Source organism: Pteropus medius, unplaced genomic scaffold, assembly GCF_902729225.1.
Source record: "Pteropus medius unplaced genomic scaffold, Ma_sr-lr_union100, whole genome shotgun sequence".
Lineage (NCBI taxonomy): Eukaryota > Metazoa > Chordata > Mammalia > Chiroptera > Pteropodidae > Pteropus > Pteropus medius.
Genome location: NW_024352786.1, coordinates 6739765 through 6757065, shown reverse-complemented (window position 1 = coordinate 6757065; position 17301 = coordinate 6739765). Strand labels below are relative to the sequence as shown.

The 17301-nt window shown below is 35.8% G+C and overlaps 1 protein-coding gene across 5 annotated transcripts in view; it reads left to right on the top strand.

Moving 5' to 3' along the window:
• Window positions 1-17301, top strand: part of COL25A1 (collagen type XXV alpha 1 chain) — a 414648-nt gene that overhangs the window by 217078 nt on the left and 180269 nt on the right. For all 5 annotated transcript variants that reach the window (XM_039848694.1, XM_039848693.1, XM_039848690.1 and 2 more), the window contains exons 3-4: window positions 385-429; window positions 2474-2481. In XM_039848694.1, coding sequence (XP_039704628.1) covers window positions 385-429; window positions 2474-2481 — 53 coding nt within the window. The remainder of the gene's footprint in view (window positions 1-384; window positions 430-2473; window positions 2482-17301) is intronic.

Genomic DNA, 17301 nt, shown 5'->3' with positions numbered 1-17301 from the left:
ACCATAGTCCTTTGTGCAGAGTACTTTTAATTATTAATATGCTGAAACCTTCAGAAAAGAAATTTTCCTAAGAAACGTGAAATCTCAACACCACCAATTTGCTTAATAAAGCCTTTATTTATTGATGACATCCATGCAGGATGAACAAAAATTCTGAATCATTAGCATTCCTGAGTTACATGATAGGTGGTGAGAGATCTAGTACAATTTTTATAAATAAATGAAGCTTAAGAATTACATTGAAAAACCAAAGATGGTGCTGGCCTTTACAAATATCTGGTCCTTTTTTTGAAGTTGTTAGTTTGAAAGAGTGGTAAAATATATAGAAATTATTTACTGGTCATTTTGGAACCAAAAATTCAAAAATCATTCTTTGTATTTCAGGCCCTCCAGGAAAACGAGGTAAGAGAGGCCGAAGAGGAGAATCTGGTAAGTCTCTCTTTCAGCAGCTCTGTGTCATTCAAGTTCTGCTTAGGTTCCCACATCTGTGCCTCCTAATTTATGAGTATACCATTTTGTTGGTTGTTGTGTGCATGTGTATGTTTAAATCTTTGCTAGACCTAGAATATTTTTTTGTCTTCTGATTTTCATCAAATTGTAGGAAGGAGACGTTTGCAAAATACTGTTAATTACAGTTTAATAACCACTGGCACTCAATTGGGACCTATTTACTGTGTCGAGTCTGTACTTTTAGTATATAGTCAGGGGATTCTTAGCTGCACACAGTGTGGCAACATCACTCATGCTTCTGTCTTCATGGGTGATCAGGAAATGCAGTTTCTCTGTGAAAACATCTGTGTTGGGACACCAGGGCACATGCTTGGAAGGTTTTATTATCATTTTGGCCAACTGGTATAATTTTATCACCCTTTTACTCTCATTCTTTTCAAAATTTGAGAATTTTTGTTCCCCCTGTATAACCGTGGAAATTTAGTGATGACAGGAGACTTAGTAGTCAATCCAGCATTTTCATTTTGTAGTTGAGAAAATGGAGACCCAGAGTAGTCAAGTGATTTGATCAAGGCCATATAGTTTTTTATGAGCAGAACATAAAATCCAAACAATTGTCCTGATGCCCACTTCAGTGAGTTCTTGCTTTCAGGACAAATCCCTATATGTAAAGTGAAACAGAAGAGTCAAATAAAACCTATTATTTTGAAACCAAGATATCCAAATGAGTGAGTTCACTTACTGTTTTACTTGTTTTATAAAGTCTAAGACCCTGAAAATGTAATTGACCACGTGAAGTCTTATCAGGCCATCAATTCTTCCTTGCAAGATAAGAGGAAGGTAATTGATTCTAGCATTTACTAAGAAATGTTATTTTCTCTAGGTATTTCTCAGTATTAAAAATGATCAGTTACTAACGATTGAAACAGTAGAAATAGTAATTGTTCGAAAAGAGCAGAGTGGATTGATTTTTTTTTGGTCTCTTTTCCTCTTTTGGAAAAAAGATGTCAAAGTAGAAAAGATTTAGGAAAATTCAATAATTTGGGTAGTGTACCTGCTTAATTACTTGAAGAGTATTCTTAAAAGTTGTCATCAAACCTCACTGAATCTAAATAATTGGTATGTGTACAGGTATTCCCCTTACAAAGTGCATAGTTTCATAGGAGAGAGTGCTTTATAAATTTGTTTTGAGGAAACAAATGATAAAACATTGGTAGAGTCAAATAATCACTAAATTGATATTTGTGTCAAAAGAAAGAGGATTGAGGGGGAAAAAGTTTAAATTTCGTGCTTATAGAGAATTTTATAGAAAATATAAAAGTCAAGTCCCAACTAGCTACTTAGAACAGGTGTTTTAATTGAGCATATGGTACATGAAATGTTGAAATTTTCTTAGACTTTGTCAGTATTTTGATGAGAACACATAGTTTTAAAGAAGCTTGTATAAACATTGAGGCTTTTAAAAAATATATTGACAATATTACTGAATGAAAAACATTCTTAGAACAAATAATGAGTACATTTCTGATTTAGCCATTTTACCAAACTCAAGTAAGAAGTGTGTGTGTGTGTGTGTGTGTATGTGTGTGTGTGTGCGTGCGCGCGCGCCCAGGCACACACACATATATATCAATTCTCTGTAACTGGTCTATCATAAATGACCAAAGAGCCTCCTGATTCATATTTTATCAAAATTTTTAGGTATAGAAATTAGACAGTCTTTGCTTAAGATATATGAACATCTCAGTAATTCATAAAGATGCCTCAGAGAATTCAAACATTCCTTGAAATTTTATGAAAAATTTTGTGTACATATAGATGTAAATGTATTTTTCTGATAAGGTGTCAAAGAGTTCATGATCTAACAAAAGGTCAAGAATCACTGAATTCTAAATGACACATGTTCCTTGCATTTTGCTGTTGATTGTGATGATGTTTTACATAATCTTAATATTTTACATATTCACTAATTCATCTCTCTCTTTTTCTTACTTTCTCTACTCCCCCAACTCCCACCATATAGGTCCTCCTGTAAGTATCTTTGCTGCATTTTGGCTCCTCTACGTTAATCAGGATCACGTATGTTAAAACTTGGTTAAAACATCAGAATATAGTCTGTATTTCAGTTAGAAAAATATTACTGACCTTTAAAGAGTACTAACTTTGAGAAATTATTATTTTTTAAGTACACTGTTTTGTGATCATGTGATACATTGGAGTGCAATATGTGTCAACTAAAAATACTTTTATTCTTTACGCCATCACAAACTCATTACTCTCTTGGGACTTTTGAAATAACTTATGAAGTTCCTGATATTAAATGCTTTTCCTGGAATTCTGAGGGTTTTTGCAAGCAAATCTCCAAGCTCTTTCGCACTTCTTTTTTCATTTGTTTAAACTTGTATCTGAACTCTTTGCATTTTCCCCATCCACCAAATGTAGATGGCAACATGATCGGGGAAATGATACCCCCCGTGGGCTTGGTCCAGCACTCCCCACTTGGGCAACACTCCCTTTGAAGTCCGCTGGAGTTTTGCCTGCATAAAGAGCATGAGATGGTGCCCTTGGAGAGTTGCACTTTCATTTTGCTTTCCTTGAGTAGGTCATAGCAGCAACATTCCAGTCTGCTTTGCACTCACAGGAACAGATTATCTTGTCAGCTTTGAGCTAGATGTGTTTTTGAGTAATATCCTGGATCTCTGTTTTCTGACCCCAGTGTTTGTGCTGTGCACTGTACATCTACGGTAGCAATGATCATTGGCCTTGAGATATTTTCTCATCCCAAATAGCCAGTTTGCTCCAGGGTTCACAGACTCCACACTGGCAACTTATCTAACAGGCCAGCATGGTCCGTGGAGAGGGGCTTAGCCGATACTCATTTACTTTATTCAGAGGAAGCATTGGCTTCCAAATATCTTTTGCAGTCTTCCTGCCACGTTCAAGGATGGAACATAAATCATGTTAGAAATGACTGAGCTTCTGTAACTGACATTCAGTTCTTACTTAATGCTGGGCAGATGGCATGCCCCAGGCCTCAAAGCCTGATTCTTTGGCTTCTTATTTAATACTCTGTCTTTAAAACCAGAAGCAAACCACTACTACCCAGAGGAAACTCTGGAGATTACAGCCAGAATAGAGGGTTCAAGGCCTCTCTTTGTGGATGTAGGTATTAGGCAGGCCAATAGGTAGTTAGAGTCATTTCTGCCTTATGGTGGCTTTCAGGATTCTAATATTTCCTCTGTGGCCTTTCACACATTTAGGTAGCCATGTAGCTCTTTCTTCTTATGGTTATTATTAGTCCAGGTTATCTACCTAAAGATTTTAATTGTTCTTCCTTTTGTTATTATATAAAAAGAAAAGAGGACTGATGTATTAAGCCCCTAGTAGATGGCAGGAAATATTCTATGCGCTTAACATTCATACTTTCACTTTGTCTCATAAGTACCCTCTAATGTTACTATTTCCATTGTTCAGTAAGGAAACTGAGGCTCATAGAGGTTATCGATGGTCACACAGCCAGAGAGGGTTTGCAAAGCTGGATTTCAATTAGATATGTCTGATTATAAATGTTTTCTGCTTATCGCATTATCCTGATTCCTTATAAATTATAAGCGTGTTATATGAATCAGTGGTACACAGGATTGGAAGACCGTAGGTCAAATAATATTCCTTGATATAAATAATTACATAAATAAAAGCCTGGCCAAAAACTATGAAGTAGCTAATCTATAAAACAAGTATTAATACTGCCCCATCTCAACTGCATTTTAAAGAAGTTATACTGTGTGTAGCAAATTGCTTCAAATCCAAGAAATAAGGTATAATCATGAGTTTTCATACTGACTAAAAACTAATTCAAGTTGCTCACATTTGACAAAATGAAAAACCATTGGTTGTGAAAAAGTGAATACACACACACACACACACACACACACATATATACACACATATATATATTATGCTATCTTTACTAATACAATGGAGTCTTGCCATAGTGCTTGGGACCCCATATCAGAAGGGCCTTTATGACAGAAATACCTTGCAATGAAATCCTCTTAAGTCTTCAATTCTTTTTTTTTTTATTAAGTTTATTGGGATAACATTGGTTAATATAATTATATAATTTTCAGATGTACATTATCATTTGACATCTGTATATTCTATTAGGTGTTTACCACCCAAAGTCCAGTTTCCTTCAGCTACCATATATTTGATCCCCTTTACCCACTTCTCCTTCCCCTACCCCCCTATAATTGACCCCCTTTACTCTGTCCTCCACTCCCCACCCCACTAGTAACCACTACTCTATAGTCCTCTGGTAACCACTAGTCTATTGTCCATGTCCATGAGTCTCTGTTTGTTTGTCCTGTTCATTTGTTGCTTTTAGGTTTATATCCCACATATAAGTGATATCATGTGATTTTCAGCTTTTTCTGTCTGGCTTATTTCACTTAGCATGATTATCTCAGGGTCTATCCATATTGTCACAAATGGCAGTATTTCATCTCTTCTTATGGCTGAGTAATATTCCATTGAAGATATGTACTACAGCTTCTTTAGCCAGTCATCTCTTGTAGGACACGTCAATTACTTCCATGTCCTGGCCACTGTGAATAATGCTGCTATGAACATTGGTGTGCAAATATCTTTTCGGATATGGGTTTTCAAGTCTTTGGCGTAAATACCCAGTAGAGGGATTGCTGGATCATATGGTAGTTCAATTCTTAGTTTTTTGAGGAACCTCCATGTTTTCCATAGTGGCTGTACCAATTTGCAGTCCCACCAGCCCAGCAGTGTATGAGGGTTCCTTTTTCTCTGCATTCTCTCCAACATTTGTTATCACTTCTCCTGTTGATTATAGCAATTCTAATAGGTGTGAAATGGTATCTCATTGTGGTTTTGATTTGCATTTCCCTAATAGCTAGTGATGCTGAGCATCTTTTCGTATAGTTGTTGGCCATTTGTATGTCCCCTAGGGAGAAGTGTCTGTTCAGGTCCTCTGCCCATTTTTTGATTGAATCATTTGTTTTTAAGTCTCCAATTCTTAACCCCTCTATACATGATTTTCAAGAAGTATTTGTTTTTCATCAAATTCTGCTTTAGACTAAGCTGCTATATAAAATATTTTCATTATGTTTCTTGCATCTGAATAAAAATTAAAGAACAGTGACATTATTATAATTAAATAGGTTGATCAATTTTATATCTATTTAGATGCAACATCCAATTTTTGATAGTTGTAACTTGCAGTAAAGTACTCTTAGTATTTTTAGCATCATTAATTTTATGAATTTTATGTGTATTTTCCTTCCATTTCTTTTTCATAGACTGAAATCTGAAAGTTTCTATAATTTTATTTTTAGAGAATTTTATTTCCCTAGTGTTATGTTTTAAAATTTTTTTTGACTATCTCCGCAAATAAAAAAATTGTATAGGATATAAAGGTTTATATACTGCTATTTTTGGCAATTGCCCATTAATTAATTCTATTCTATAAATTAAATGTGAAGCACAAAGGTAGTCTGAGAAGTTAAAGAGTCTCGCTTCTGATGAGCCATCCTTGATCCGGAACCTGTATCAAGTAAATCCCTTCAACTTCCTGTTAGTCATGAGCTTCTGTGGTCCTGTGGCTTGTGCTGAAGTATATCTGGTCCTGATGTGTGTTTTGTCATTCACTTTCAGTAGTGCTCAATAGTGCAAAAGACAGCATTAGAGCACTCATTAAAACAATAAGATGTAAGATTGGTTGGCCCGAGGAATAATGGCAGATTCCTTTTGTCTGTGAGAGTCACCATTTTTCATTGTCTTCCTGAAGTAATACTATCAAGTAAGAGTATAAGAAAAAAAAACTTAATGATAAAAATTAATTTAGGAATCTTACATTTACATTTTTATTTGATATAGTTTGGAAAAGTTGGCTATGTCACACTAAAATTATGTGTGGCTACAGCATTTTTTTTGTCTCTGTATCGTGTGTTGAGATCATTTGTAGTTTAAAACTTGAAATATAACTTGCATTAGATATTGCATATCAATTTACTCTTTAGGAAGCTGTTCAGTTTATTACTCAGCCTTATCCAGTTTGACAAAAAGATATTACTACCACAGGAGTCTCCACTATAAAAGTTGCAATGGAGCAATTTTATGATAATGGTGTGTAATTTATTTCTATGTGAATATCAGATGCTTTAAAAAATTTTTTCCTCATAAGTGTAACATGTATTATAACATTGTTCTAAAGGAATTCATGCAAGTCCTTTGAGCACCTAGCTCAGATATCACAAATGTATTTGCTAAATTGATTTCTCTGATCATTGTGTTACCTGGCTCTAGATGGCATGAAATGGTACGTTCTATTTTGGATAAAATAGATTCATGTTTCAATAGGAAGCAGAGTATGATAAACTTACAAAACAACTTTGGGGTTTCTAAATGTAGCAAATTTTGCGCTAGTTTTGACTTCTTTTATAGTCAGTGGCGGATGCAGTTTCTCTTTTCTTTTGCTCGCAAAAGAGGAGCCATTTTAATATTCACAGGTAACAGAATTAAACAAATCCTATAACTGTAGCCAGAAAAGAATCAGGAGACCTGTTTTAAGTGGCTTTTTTCTTTGTATAAGTCTGTCAAACCCTATATTTGTGCTTGACTGACAGAGATATGATGTTATTGTTGGTAGTGTAAACCCTCTGAGGTGTGAATATGACACTTATGTGCAACCTGTTGTGTCCCACCCACCTTCAACAATTGTCAACTCAGTATGAAGTCCAGGAACTTGTTGACAGATGAATGAAGCAGACTTAGCCAAGCTAAGCTTACAATGTTATTTCTGCCAATGTGATAGATGAATTAGGAAAATAAATCTCTGTAGAACTTCTAAATGAGAAACTCTGGTATCTTTACTTCATATGAAAAAAATAATCAATAGTAAATCTTTTCCAAATATACTAATAAGTATACTTTATAGTAACTACCTACCATGTATCACTTTATGCACCAATTCTTATACCAGCCCCCTGAACTAGAGATTCATTGTACCCATTTTATACAGGAAGAAACTAAGGGTTGGCTAAGTGAAGTAATTTGCCCAAGGACTCACATTTAGCAGGAGACAGAATCAGAATTTTTTAATTAAATTAAATGTATTTGAGTGACATTGGTTAATAAAATTATATAGGTTTCAAGTGTACAGTTCAATACATTATCCATATATTGCATTGTATGTTCACTACCAAAGTCAGATCTCCTTCCATCACCATATATTTGACCCCTTTTACCCTTATCTACCTATCTTTTACGCCCTTTCCCTCTGGTAACCATTAAACTATTGTTTCTGTCTGTGAGATTTTGTTTGTCTTGTTCTTTTGTTGCTTTCAGTTTTATATCCTACATGAGTGAAATAACATGGTTATCAACTTTTTCTGACTTATTTCGCTTAGCATGATTGTCTCAACATCCATCCATGTTGTCGCAAATGGCAGTATTTCATCTCTTCTTATGGCTGAATAATATTTTATTGTTTATATTTACCACATTTTCTTTATCCAGTCATCTATCAAAGGACACTGCGGTTGTTACCATATTTTGGCTACTGTGAATATTGCTGCAGTGAACATCGGGGTGCATATATCTTTATGGATAAATATTTTCAAAATTTTGGGGTAGATACCCAGAAGAGAAATTGCTGGGTCATATGGTAATTCTATTCTTAAGTTTTTGAGGAAACTCCATACTGTTTTTCATAGTGGCTGTACTAGTTTTCATTCCCACCAGCAGTGTATGAGGGTTATTTTCCCCTACAACCAACCTCCATGGACCCAGGTCTATGTCTCTTCATAGCTCATTTCCCCCTAGATTTCTATAGGATGTTTTTCAGGCAAGTAATGTTTAAGTATCACCACCTTCTTTGCAAGTATCTTCTTTGTTGTATCTTATCCTACCATCTATTATCTATGGTTCATTTTAAGCTTTTTTTAGTTGTCTGTAGATCTTACTTCTTATATGTGCTCTTTCATACTGCCAGTTACTCAAAGCAAACTAGCTAATCATCTCAATCTCATCTAATGGGAGTAAATTGTGTGGGGGTATGAACTTTGACTCGTTAGTCAAGAAAACAGAATATAAAATTGTCATGGAGTTTTTCTTCAAATTTTCTTTTAATTGCTTCAGTTGTTATATCCCTATTTTATTCAATTGTTAATTATTAAAATACTTCGGTTTCTTTTTGGGCTCAATGAGCATGCTTTTGAATGTGTAGTAACTTATTTTTTCTATAATAACGGGGTATTGTTGATGGAGGGAGCAAATCTCGTAGAAAGCAGTATTGCTACAAAATACCAAGACGGCTAGATAAATTCTGATGTAGTCACCGTAACAAACCAAAGAAACAAACAAAAGGAACCTGAAGAATTAATTTGTATTTAAAGGCTCTTTGGGACAAGAGTTATAATAGAATGACTAATAGATGGGTAGTTCATATAGGGACCTTGCACACTGGTTTGTCTCCTGGAACAAAAGGCGTGTGTGTGTGTGTGTAATTTCTTATATAGAACAGATTCCTCAGTGTCTTTTAGATTCCTCAGTGGCAGTTTGTTTCAGTGCTTCCTCTGATGTTGTTTTTGTAGATTTAGTGCCAGGTTAAACAGAATCTTGGAATGCTTAAAGGGGCAAAGATAATGGGTAAAGACTCCACAAAATGAAATAAGTGTTAAGTTAAAAAGAAAAAAAGAAGAAGAAGAGGAGGATGAAATAGACATACAAAAATATTGACAATGTTTTTCTTTGCAACATTATTTTTTCTTGTGGTCTATTTCTGGATACCATCTGTTTTAGCATAACTTTAGCTGTTATAACAGACAATCCCTGACATGGTAGTGGCTTACCACAATAAAAATTTACTTCTTATACATGGTGAGGGGCAATGCTTCTTGCAAGGACTCAGACTCATGGATCCTCTACCATTTTTCATATGTGTGTTCTAAGGTTACCCTGGGCTTAGACATACAGCTATTAGGTAAGTTAAATAAGGAAAGAGAATGGAGGGTCAGAAGATTTTGTGATTTATATCACTTCTGACCACATTTCTTTGGTAAGAGTCAAGTTATATTTTCACACCTAAAAGCATGGGAAGGAGAGAAATGTACCTGTGAGTTCAGAAGAAAAAGTAAACAAATTTGGTAACAGCCAATCTCTGCCACCCTGTCTGGAAATAGAAGGAACCAGAAATCCCCAGAGAGATGTACATAGGTATGTCACTTGAGTAATAATGTGACCTGTCTTATTGTGCTATTTTAGAGAATAAAAACTTCATCAAAACATTATCATTAGAAACCTTAAACAGAAAAAGAAATAAAAAAGGAAGATTTGTTTCTTTAAGAAAAGAGCAACGTAAAAGTTGGAGGTGGATTTGTAAGAAGAATAGGGTACTGACAGACCATGAGCCTTAACGCCCCCACTCTTACTTCACAACTTCATTGATAATGAGGGCGTTTTATCTTTAAGCACTTACAAAATCTTTAAGCACCAAGAAACACCATCATGCTTTTTCTTACTGTTTCTCATATTGCTGAGTGACTTCATTATCTTATATTGGGTCCAGGGTGACCTTCTCAACTAGAAATAATTCTGGTTATCTATCTTATTTCACGTTCACGATGGTTTCAGATAAAAGTATAATTTTTAGTAATACTTCTGTGAAAAAATGACTAACACTTTTAGAGTTACTTTTATGAGGTTTGAAGAGTGAACAACTGCCATTCTTATGGTGGAAAACATGATTAAAACACAAACGTGAGAGTTTAAGGATGAATCCTCTTTCTCTCGAAAGTACTTGGCAGATGAAATAAGAGGGAGCTAGAAGAGTGTTTCTTTTTAGGTTAAAAAATAAACAAAACAGGTAGCACAAGGCAGTCAGAATTACTATAAAGGAACCTCCTAGTTTTAAAGTCTTTGCTGTTGGTTGCTGATTGGCCACCTGCATACCTGTCTAATATCCAGTCTACAAACAAATGGGGTGTCATGTCACTTCTTCCTCTTTGACTTTCTCGTGACCAAATACTTAGTCACATTGCTGAATTCCTAGGCTGTCTGCCTATGCAGACCTATAAATATCTTATGGGACAAATTAGGGAAGTAATTATATGACTTCTGTGGATTTGTGAGGCAATAACTAGCTGTAGTCAGGAAAGCCGCTCTAAAATAACATGCTGTTAGAAAGCAGTTTGGATACATTTTTTTAGTTAAGATTTCGAACAAGGTCAAATGAGTGATTTAAGCATACATTATTGTTTTGTCATGAATGGCTAAGTATTTAATAATCTTTGTCAGTGTAGGATTGCAGAGAAGGCCTCAATGTCCTAATTCTTCCAAACTAGCTATTTAAAATGCTGTGATTTCTTTTTATACAAAGAGTGATTCCTGCTTAATTTTTGATCATGTGGATACCATAAAGTCGGCCAACATTTGGCCTAAGTTAACTAAGTAACATGTTTGATCTGAGTTGGGTCCTGGGCTATAATATAGAAAGAATTCCCTGTCTGTTAAATAAATGTTAACTCTTGCTTTGGTGGAATTAAAAGACATCAAGCAGTATAATCTGAAGTGTCCCAAGTTTCCTAAATGTTCTTAAGGGTGATTTTTAATTATTCTGTATGATATTGTTAATGCACTTTTTATTTTCACAGGGCCTCATGCTTTCTTAAGATTTGCTTAGGTTTAAATAAAATAAAACCTTTTCTTGTTTTTGTATTTGCTAATATTTTTAGTCTCAAAAAAATATATATCTAGTTTTTATTTCTGCAGAATATTTTACAATAATATACTTCTGTACAGTGAAGGAAATGAATAAAGGATAGACTCATAGGATACAGTGGCAGAAGCAACTTTAAAAGATTATTAATAATTAGTTTATACAGTTATTTAAAATATAGTGTCCATTCATTCACTCATAGGAGTACCCAACACATGCTCTACTCCTCTGCTATGTGTGATGAGGATAAAATAGCAAATAAGACATAGCCACTGTCTTCAAAGACCTTAGAGTCTAAGTAGAACAAAACAAAAACACAGTAATACTATGTGAGAAGTATGCTCAGGATATATTGAGATACAATGGGAGAAAAAGGAGTAAATAACCCAGCTTTGGATGGGGAGAGGATCAGGGATGCCTCTGGATCTAAGTCAAAGCCTGTCAAAGTGAAAAAGCTAAATAGTGCATTGTTTTCAGGGAGGCTTGCATTTTCCAAGCCTTCGAGACTCCAGAAAGAATGACATTTGGGAAAACTGCATATAAAATAGGTTGAAATGTAAAGTTCACCGAGATTAGGAATTAAGTAGAAAGAGCAGAGACTGGACTAGCATGAGGCTGTGAAGGACCCTCCATGCCTTGTTATGTAATTATCCTAAAAGTGTACGGAGTCAAGGATTTAAGAAGGGGTAGCATGGTCAGACAAACATTTGATGAAGATACCTCATTTTAAAGGACAGGAAGTGGGTAAAAGGGAAGATAGAGATATTAGGGTATTGTTGTAGTTATTTAGAAGTAAAATGACTGAGAGAGATATAAAGAATGGAAAATGTTCAGGTGGTATTGATAAGGTAGAAATGGCAGAAACGTGTGACTAGATGTAGGGGTGAGGAGGAGGGAGAAGTGGGGGTGATCCTCAGGTCTTGCTCTGAGGAATAAGTAGTGCAGGCCATTGGGATAGAGAATAAAGAAGGAAGAAGGGGTTTGGGTAGGGGATGATGCGGAGGTCTGATATGGAGTAGTTGAGTTTTAGATGCATATGGGACATCCATATGGAAACATCTAGTAGCCAGTTGGCTAAATTGATAGTCTCAGGGGAGAGGTCTGAGCTGGAGTCATAGCTTTAGGAATCATTAAAGTGTAACTGGTTGTTGAAGTGATTGAAGCAGATCAGGCACTCAGCTCGTAAAACATGAAACCACCCTCCCCCCAAGAGTTTATCATTTAAGAAGTAGGTGGAAAAATTGAAGCCTTTAAAGTAAACTGAGATGGAGTACATAGAAAGGAGGAAGGAGAATTAAGACATAACTACTGTCAGCGGGACACAAAGGAGAAATTCTCAAAATGAAGAGAATGGTAAACAGTGTCAGGTACTTTAAAATGGCAACTAGGATAAAGAGTGAAAAGTGTTCACTGTGTTTACCATTAAAAAAGGCCTTGGTGCTGCTTTTCAGAACACCTCCATGCTCATTAATTAACATTGCTTTGTTCCCTGACTGTGGTCTCTTCCTCTCAGTCACTTGACCCAGTGTGGGTAAAATGGATGTAAATACAGATCAACCACAGCTGGAAAACTCATGTATCCTCAGGACAGCGCGTTTTATTAAAATGTCTCTTTTGATTATTCCCACAGTGTGAAATAAGATGTACAGCATTTGGATGGAAGATACATACACCCAGTGCCAAGTTGTACCTCATAGCTTATGAGCACAAAGGGAGGTCTCCTGTTTAGTTTCTTTCTCCCTTCCTTATTTCATTTCTTAAATTAATTAAAAAAAATAGTCTCCGTCTCACACAGCTTCTTATCTAGTTGAAAAGTCCTCACCCATGTTTGCTATTAATTAATAATACAAATCATCATATGCTTAAATGCTAAATGAGTGAGCCAGATAGTCACAGTACTAGTTCAGAAAGAGAAAATTTCATTAAGCATATGAATGGCTAGGAAAATTGGAAGTTGAACTGAGACTTGAACAATGAGAAATAATTGGATCAGTGAAGAGAAATAAGGTGGCCTGAGAGGTGGTAATGAGCCATCGGAGAGGCCAAGGTGTCTGGAGTGGGCGGTTCCTGATGGAAATAGTAGAGGTTATCCTGGGACAATTGGTCAGGATTCCATGGGGGGAGCCTTGAATGCCAGACTTAGCAGTCTGCATTTTAAATTATAATAGAAAAAGGTATAGTCAGTTGATAAGTAATAAATGAAAGCCTATTTAGAATGGCTGGTCTGAAAGTGATTTTCAGGACAGCTGCTGTAAGCAACCTAAAGAAAGACTGGCCGGTTTAAAGGCATGCATAGGATGAACTTCATCTGAGAAAGTTACCAAGGAAGAGTTCTAGGATTTATAGAATGAATATGAATAGTGAGCCAGAGGAGAAGTGAGACAGTATAGGATACTGCAGGAACTGCAATTCAAAAAAAGGAGATTTTATAGGGGAAAAAGATTTCGATATTGAGTATTTTGAGTTTAAGTTATTGGTAAGATATCTAAGTGGAGATATTCATTGACTTTGAAAGATAACAAAGTCGTCTCATTGTGACCAAAAATGATCGTTCACTTGGGGCTGTATTCTCCCTATACCGAATTGCCGGCATGGCTAGAGTGCAGATGCTCCCGCAAAATAGCAAACAGATAAAGACAGAAGAATTCACTAGGTTTTCCAATAAAAATAGCCTTGGTGTTTGTATTAGTCAGGGTTCTCCAGAGAAATAGAGCTAATGGAACATCTACATACATAGATTTATTTTAGGGAATTGGCTCTCATGATTTTGGGGGCTGGTCAGTCCAAAATCTGTAGGGCAGGCTAGCAGGCTGAAAACATACAGAGTTTCTATGTTATAGTCTTCAGGCAAAATGATTTCTTCTCTGGGAAACCTCAATTTTTGCTCTCAAGGCCTTCGGCTGAATAGACAAAGCCCACCCACATTTTCAAGGGTAACCTGCTTTACTTAAAGATAACTGATTATAAATGTCCATGACATTTATAAAATATCTTCACAGCAACATCTAGACTAGTGTTTGATCAAACAACCAGGCACCAAAGCTTAGCCATGTTGACACAAAAGTACCCATCATGGTATTGTTTTCAAATAAGTACCTCTTCAAGCTGAACTTCTTCAGATCCCTGCCGAACATGCACAGGTATACTCTCCCACTTGTCCTTTATTACTGTCTTCTATCTTCTCTGGAAATCCTCCCTCTTTCCAGCCTTTCCTTGATTCAGCTTTCGTATTCCATGTACTTAGCTTTATAACTTTGGCTGCGATGTGTAAATACACATTCTTCACTTGACAGTCATTCTTCACTATTAATTATGTAGTACATTTAATTGGAAGTTAGAGATCAAATCTCTTTCATATAGATCTTTTGATGCTACAACCCTGTGAAGTAAGTAGGCCTGGTAGTATTGCTCTGTTTTATTCACTAGCTGTAAATGGGGCTCAGAGATGGAAATGACATAGTTGGAGCACATGGCGCATAAGTGCATGTGGGCAGCATTAAGCTCTAGAATGTTTATATTTGCTCTTTCTGTAGCACATAAATACACACCTGCAAACTTTTTAGAGAAAAGCAGCAAGAGAATCTTTCCTACTTGACATAGTTGAGGATGGAACACATTTGAGAAAAACTGGCATTTGGAACCTATGTAAAAGAAAGCATTTTGTGATAGCCTTTCTGCTGCCCAGAGCCCACATCCAAATTCAGGAAAAGGACAAAAATGAAGCAGCAGGAGCTGGCCAGGGACTGAGGTGAGCATGAGTCAGTAGATCCAAGGGCTGCAGATCAAACCAGAGAGGCAAGAGACTTGCTCTTTCTAATCACAGCCCCACCGCGCTCTCTCTTCCTTCTAGCTTTTGACCTGTCGCAACTTACAGTGTCCTATGGAAAGAGAGTAGAGATAGGAAAACTAGGGCATCTATACAAAGTGGCTGAATCACCACTTCCTTCTATTAATAAACAAATGAAATCCATATTTGTGTAGCTAGCCCACAGAAAAAGAAAGGGAATGTTTGGCAGGCACAGTAGAAACCCAATCTGGAAACTACAAATTTAAAAACAATTATTTTAAATTTCATATCACAAACTTCCTTTTGGAGGCTTCCGTTAACTACATCTATGTTAGATATTCTTCTGGGAGTAGAAATATAAGCGCTCCAGAGCTTTGTGCTGCCCAGAGCCATGGATTTTATAGGACACATGAAAGCATAGTTTAGTCCTGTATTGCAGACACGGTCTTTTGTTCTGATATATAATTTCATTCAACAGTAGTAGACACACGTACTTTGTCTCTTGATTTGCAGTTTTGGGAACAATTTCAACTTGTTCTCTTCCAGAGCACATTATTAACAACCAATTGGCATACAGTTTCAGGCTTTTTCACAGGTGAGAATGAAAATTGAAAGAATGGATTAGAGAGTTCTCTGCAGGCACCCTGGATAATTTATCGCCCTTCTGTTGTAATGGCTGAATGTATATATCTTTCGCCATATGTAGCCTTCTATTTAGACTTCTAATCAATGGTAAAGAATAAGAACTGGTTTTTAAAAACCATCCCTTGGAGTGGAACTAATCAGCTTGCGGTTTCCTTTCAGGTACTCTGACCATTATCCAATATGCCCTATATATCCTCAGACAGGAAATGACCTAGACTTCCATTTCCAGTTGTGGGGTTATTTATCCCGATGCCCCCCTCTAAGTCCACCCAACCCTCTACTTTGCATATTAAAGTTAAGCCTCTAATCATTGATTCTTCATGTCCGTCTGGAAAGTTGATCTGGCTTTGCGATTACATACAAACTTACTTTGTACATTATATGGCATGAGTTGAAAAGAAACTATTTTTGAATTCTTGCATTGTTTACCAGTTTGAAAGTTGTGTGAAAGATGAGGATTTATTCCTTTGCCTGACTAGATCCCCTGGGTTTTATTTGTTAAGAATGTTATTTTCCCATAGGCATTAACTGCCCTGTTTAGAGGGGGAAATTTTCCCTATTTTATCTTTAGTTTGGTGATGTTAGTAGAGTTTAAGAGGACAGACTTTGCAGAGACTTTGCATAAACAAACTGATGGCAATTTCAGATTTTTGGAACATTTTGAACAAAATGAAAAATTGCTTGACCTTGTATCAAATATCATAATTTGTAAAAAACTCACTACAGAAATTACATATTCCTTATAACATGAAGTTTCCTATGTGCATATAAATAATCAAAACCACAAGGCAAATGAGTTTGGGTTGGGAAACCACGTCCTATTCATCATTGTGAGGAGGGAAAGCTTTTATTTTGTCACTAAAAAGTATCATTAAAGAGTAAGCAGTTTCTTTAATTCCTATTCATTTCTAGAACTTTTCAGTACTTTCTAGAAACTCAAATATCTAAAGCACCTTGCTCATTTTCTAGGCTATGTTCTGTGAACAATAAATAGAAAACTTTCATTCATGTAAATTATTACTGAAAATTGACCTGCCTTCTCTTGCTACAGTGGTAGGAACTCAATCTGTTGCCCTAAAGTACAGTAATTACCAAGATGTAACCTACTTTGGTGCTTTCAGTAATTTGTAACACCCTTATATTGGACTCCATGGAATCGTCCTTGGAATCCTAAGATTCCCTTTGGGAGGAGTTTTAATAACAGATAAAGGTGATGTTTATATTAGAATATTTCTTGTTTGGGAGTTGAAAGTCAGCGTCATTTCAGGTGTGAAATGTTTTCTTGCTACATCTTTGCTTTTGCTCACTGACAGTAGCTACAGCAGGTGGCTTACTAAAAACCAAAATGATAATTCTCTTTTAAAAAGACATCTCTTTTGTTACATATTTGTTCTTATCTTGTCTTGCTCTATGCTGGCTAGCCTTTCAAATACATTAGGATACCAAGAATGGTATCTAAATAGTATCCTAAACTACAGATCTTCAAAGTTCTTACTTTTAAACTATAACCAAAACTAGGTAAATGTGGTTTGTCCTTATCTATAAAGCCCAGTAATTAAATACATGTACTTATATAAAACTAACTCCTTCTCTAGCATCCAAATATATATTATAGGATATTAAATGCCCCAAAGTGGAGTACCAAATTCTAATATTTGGCATAAAGGCTTTTAAT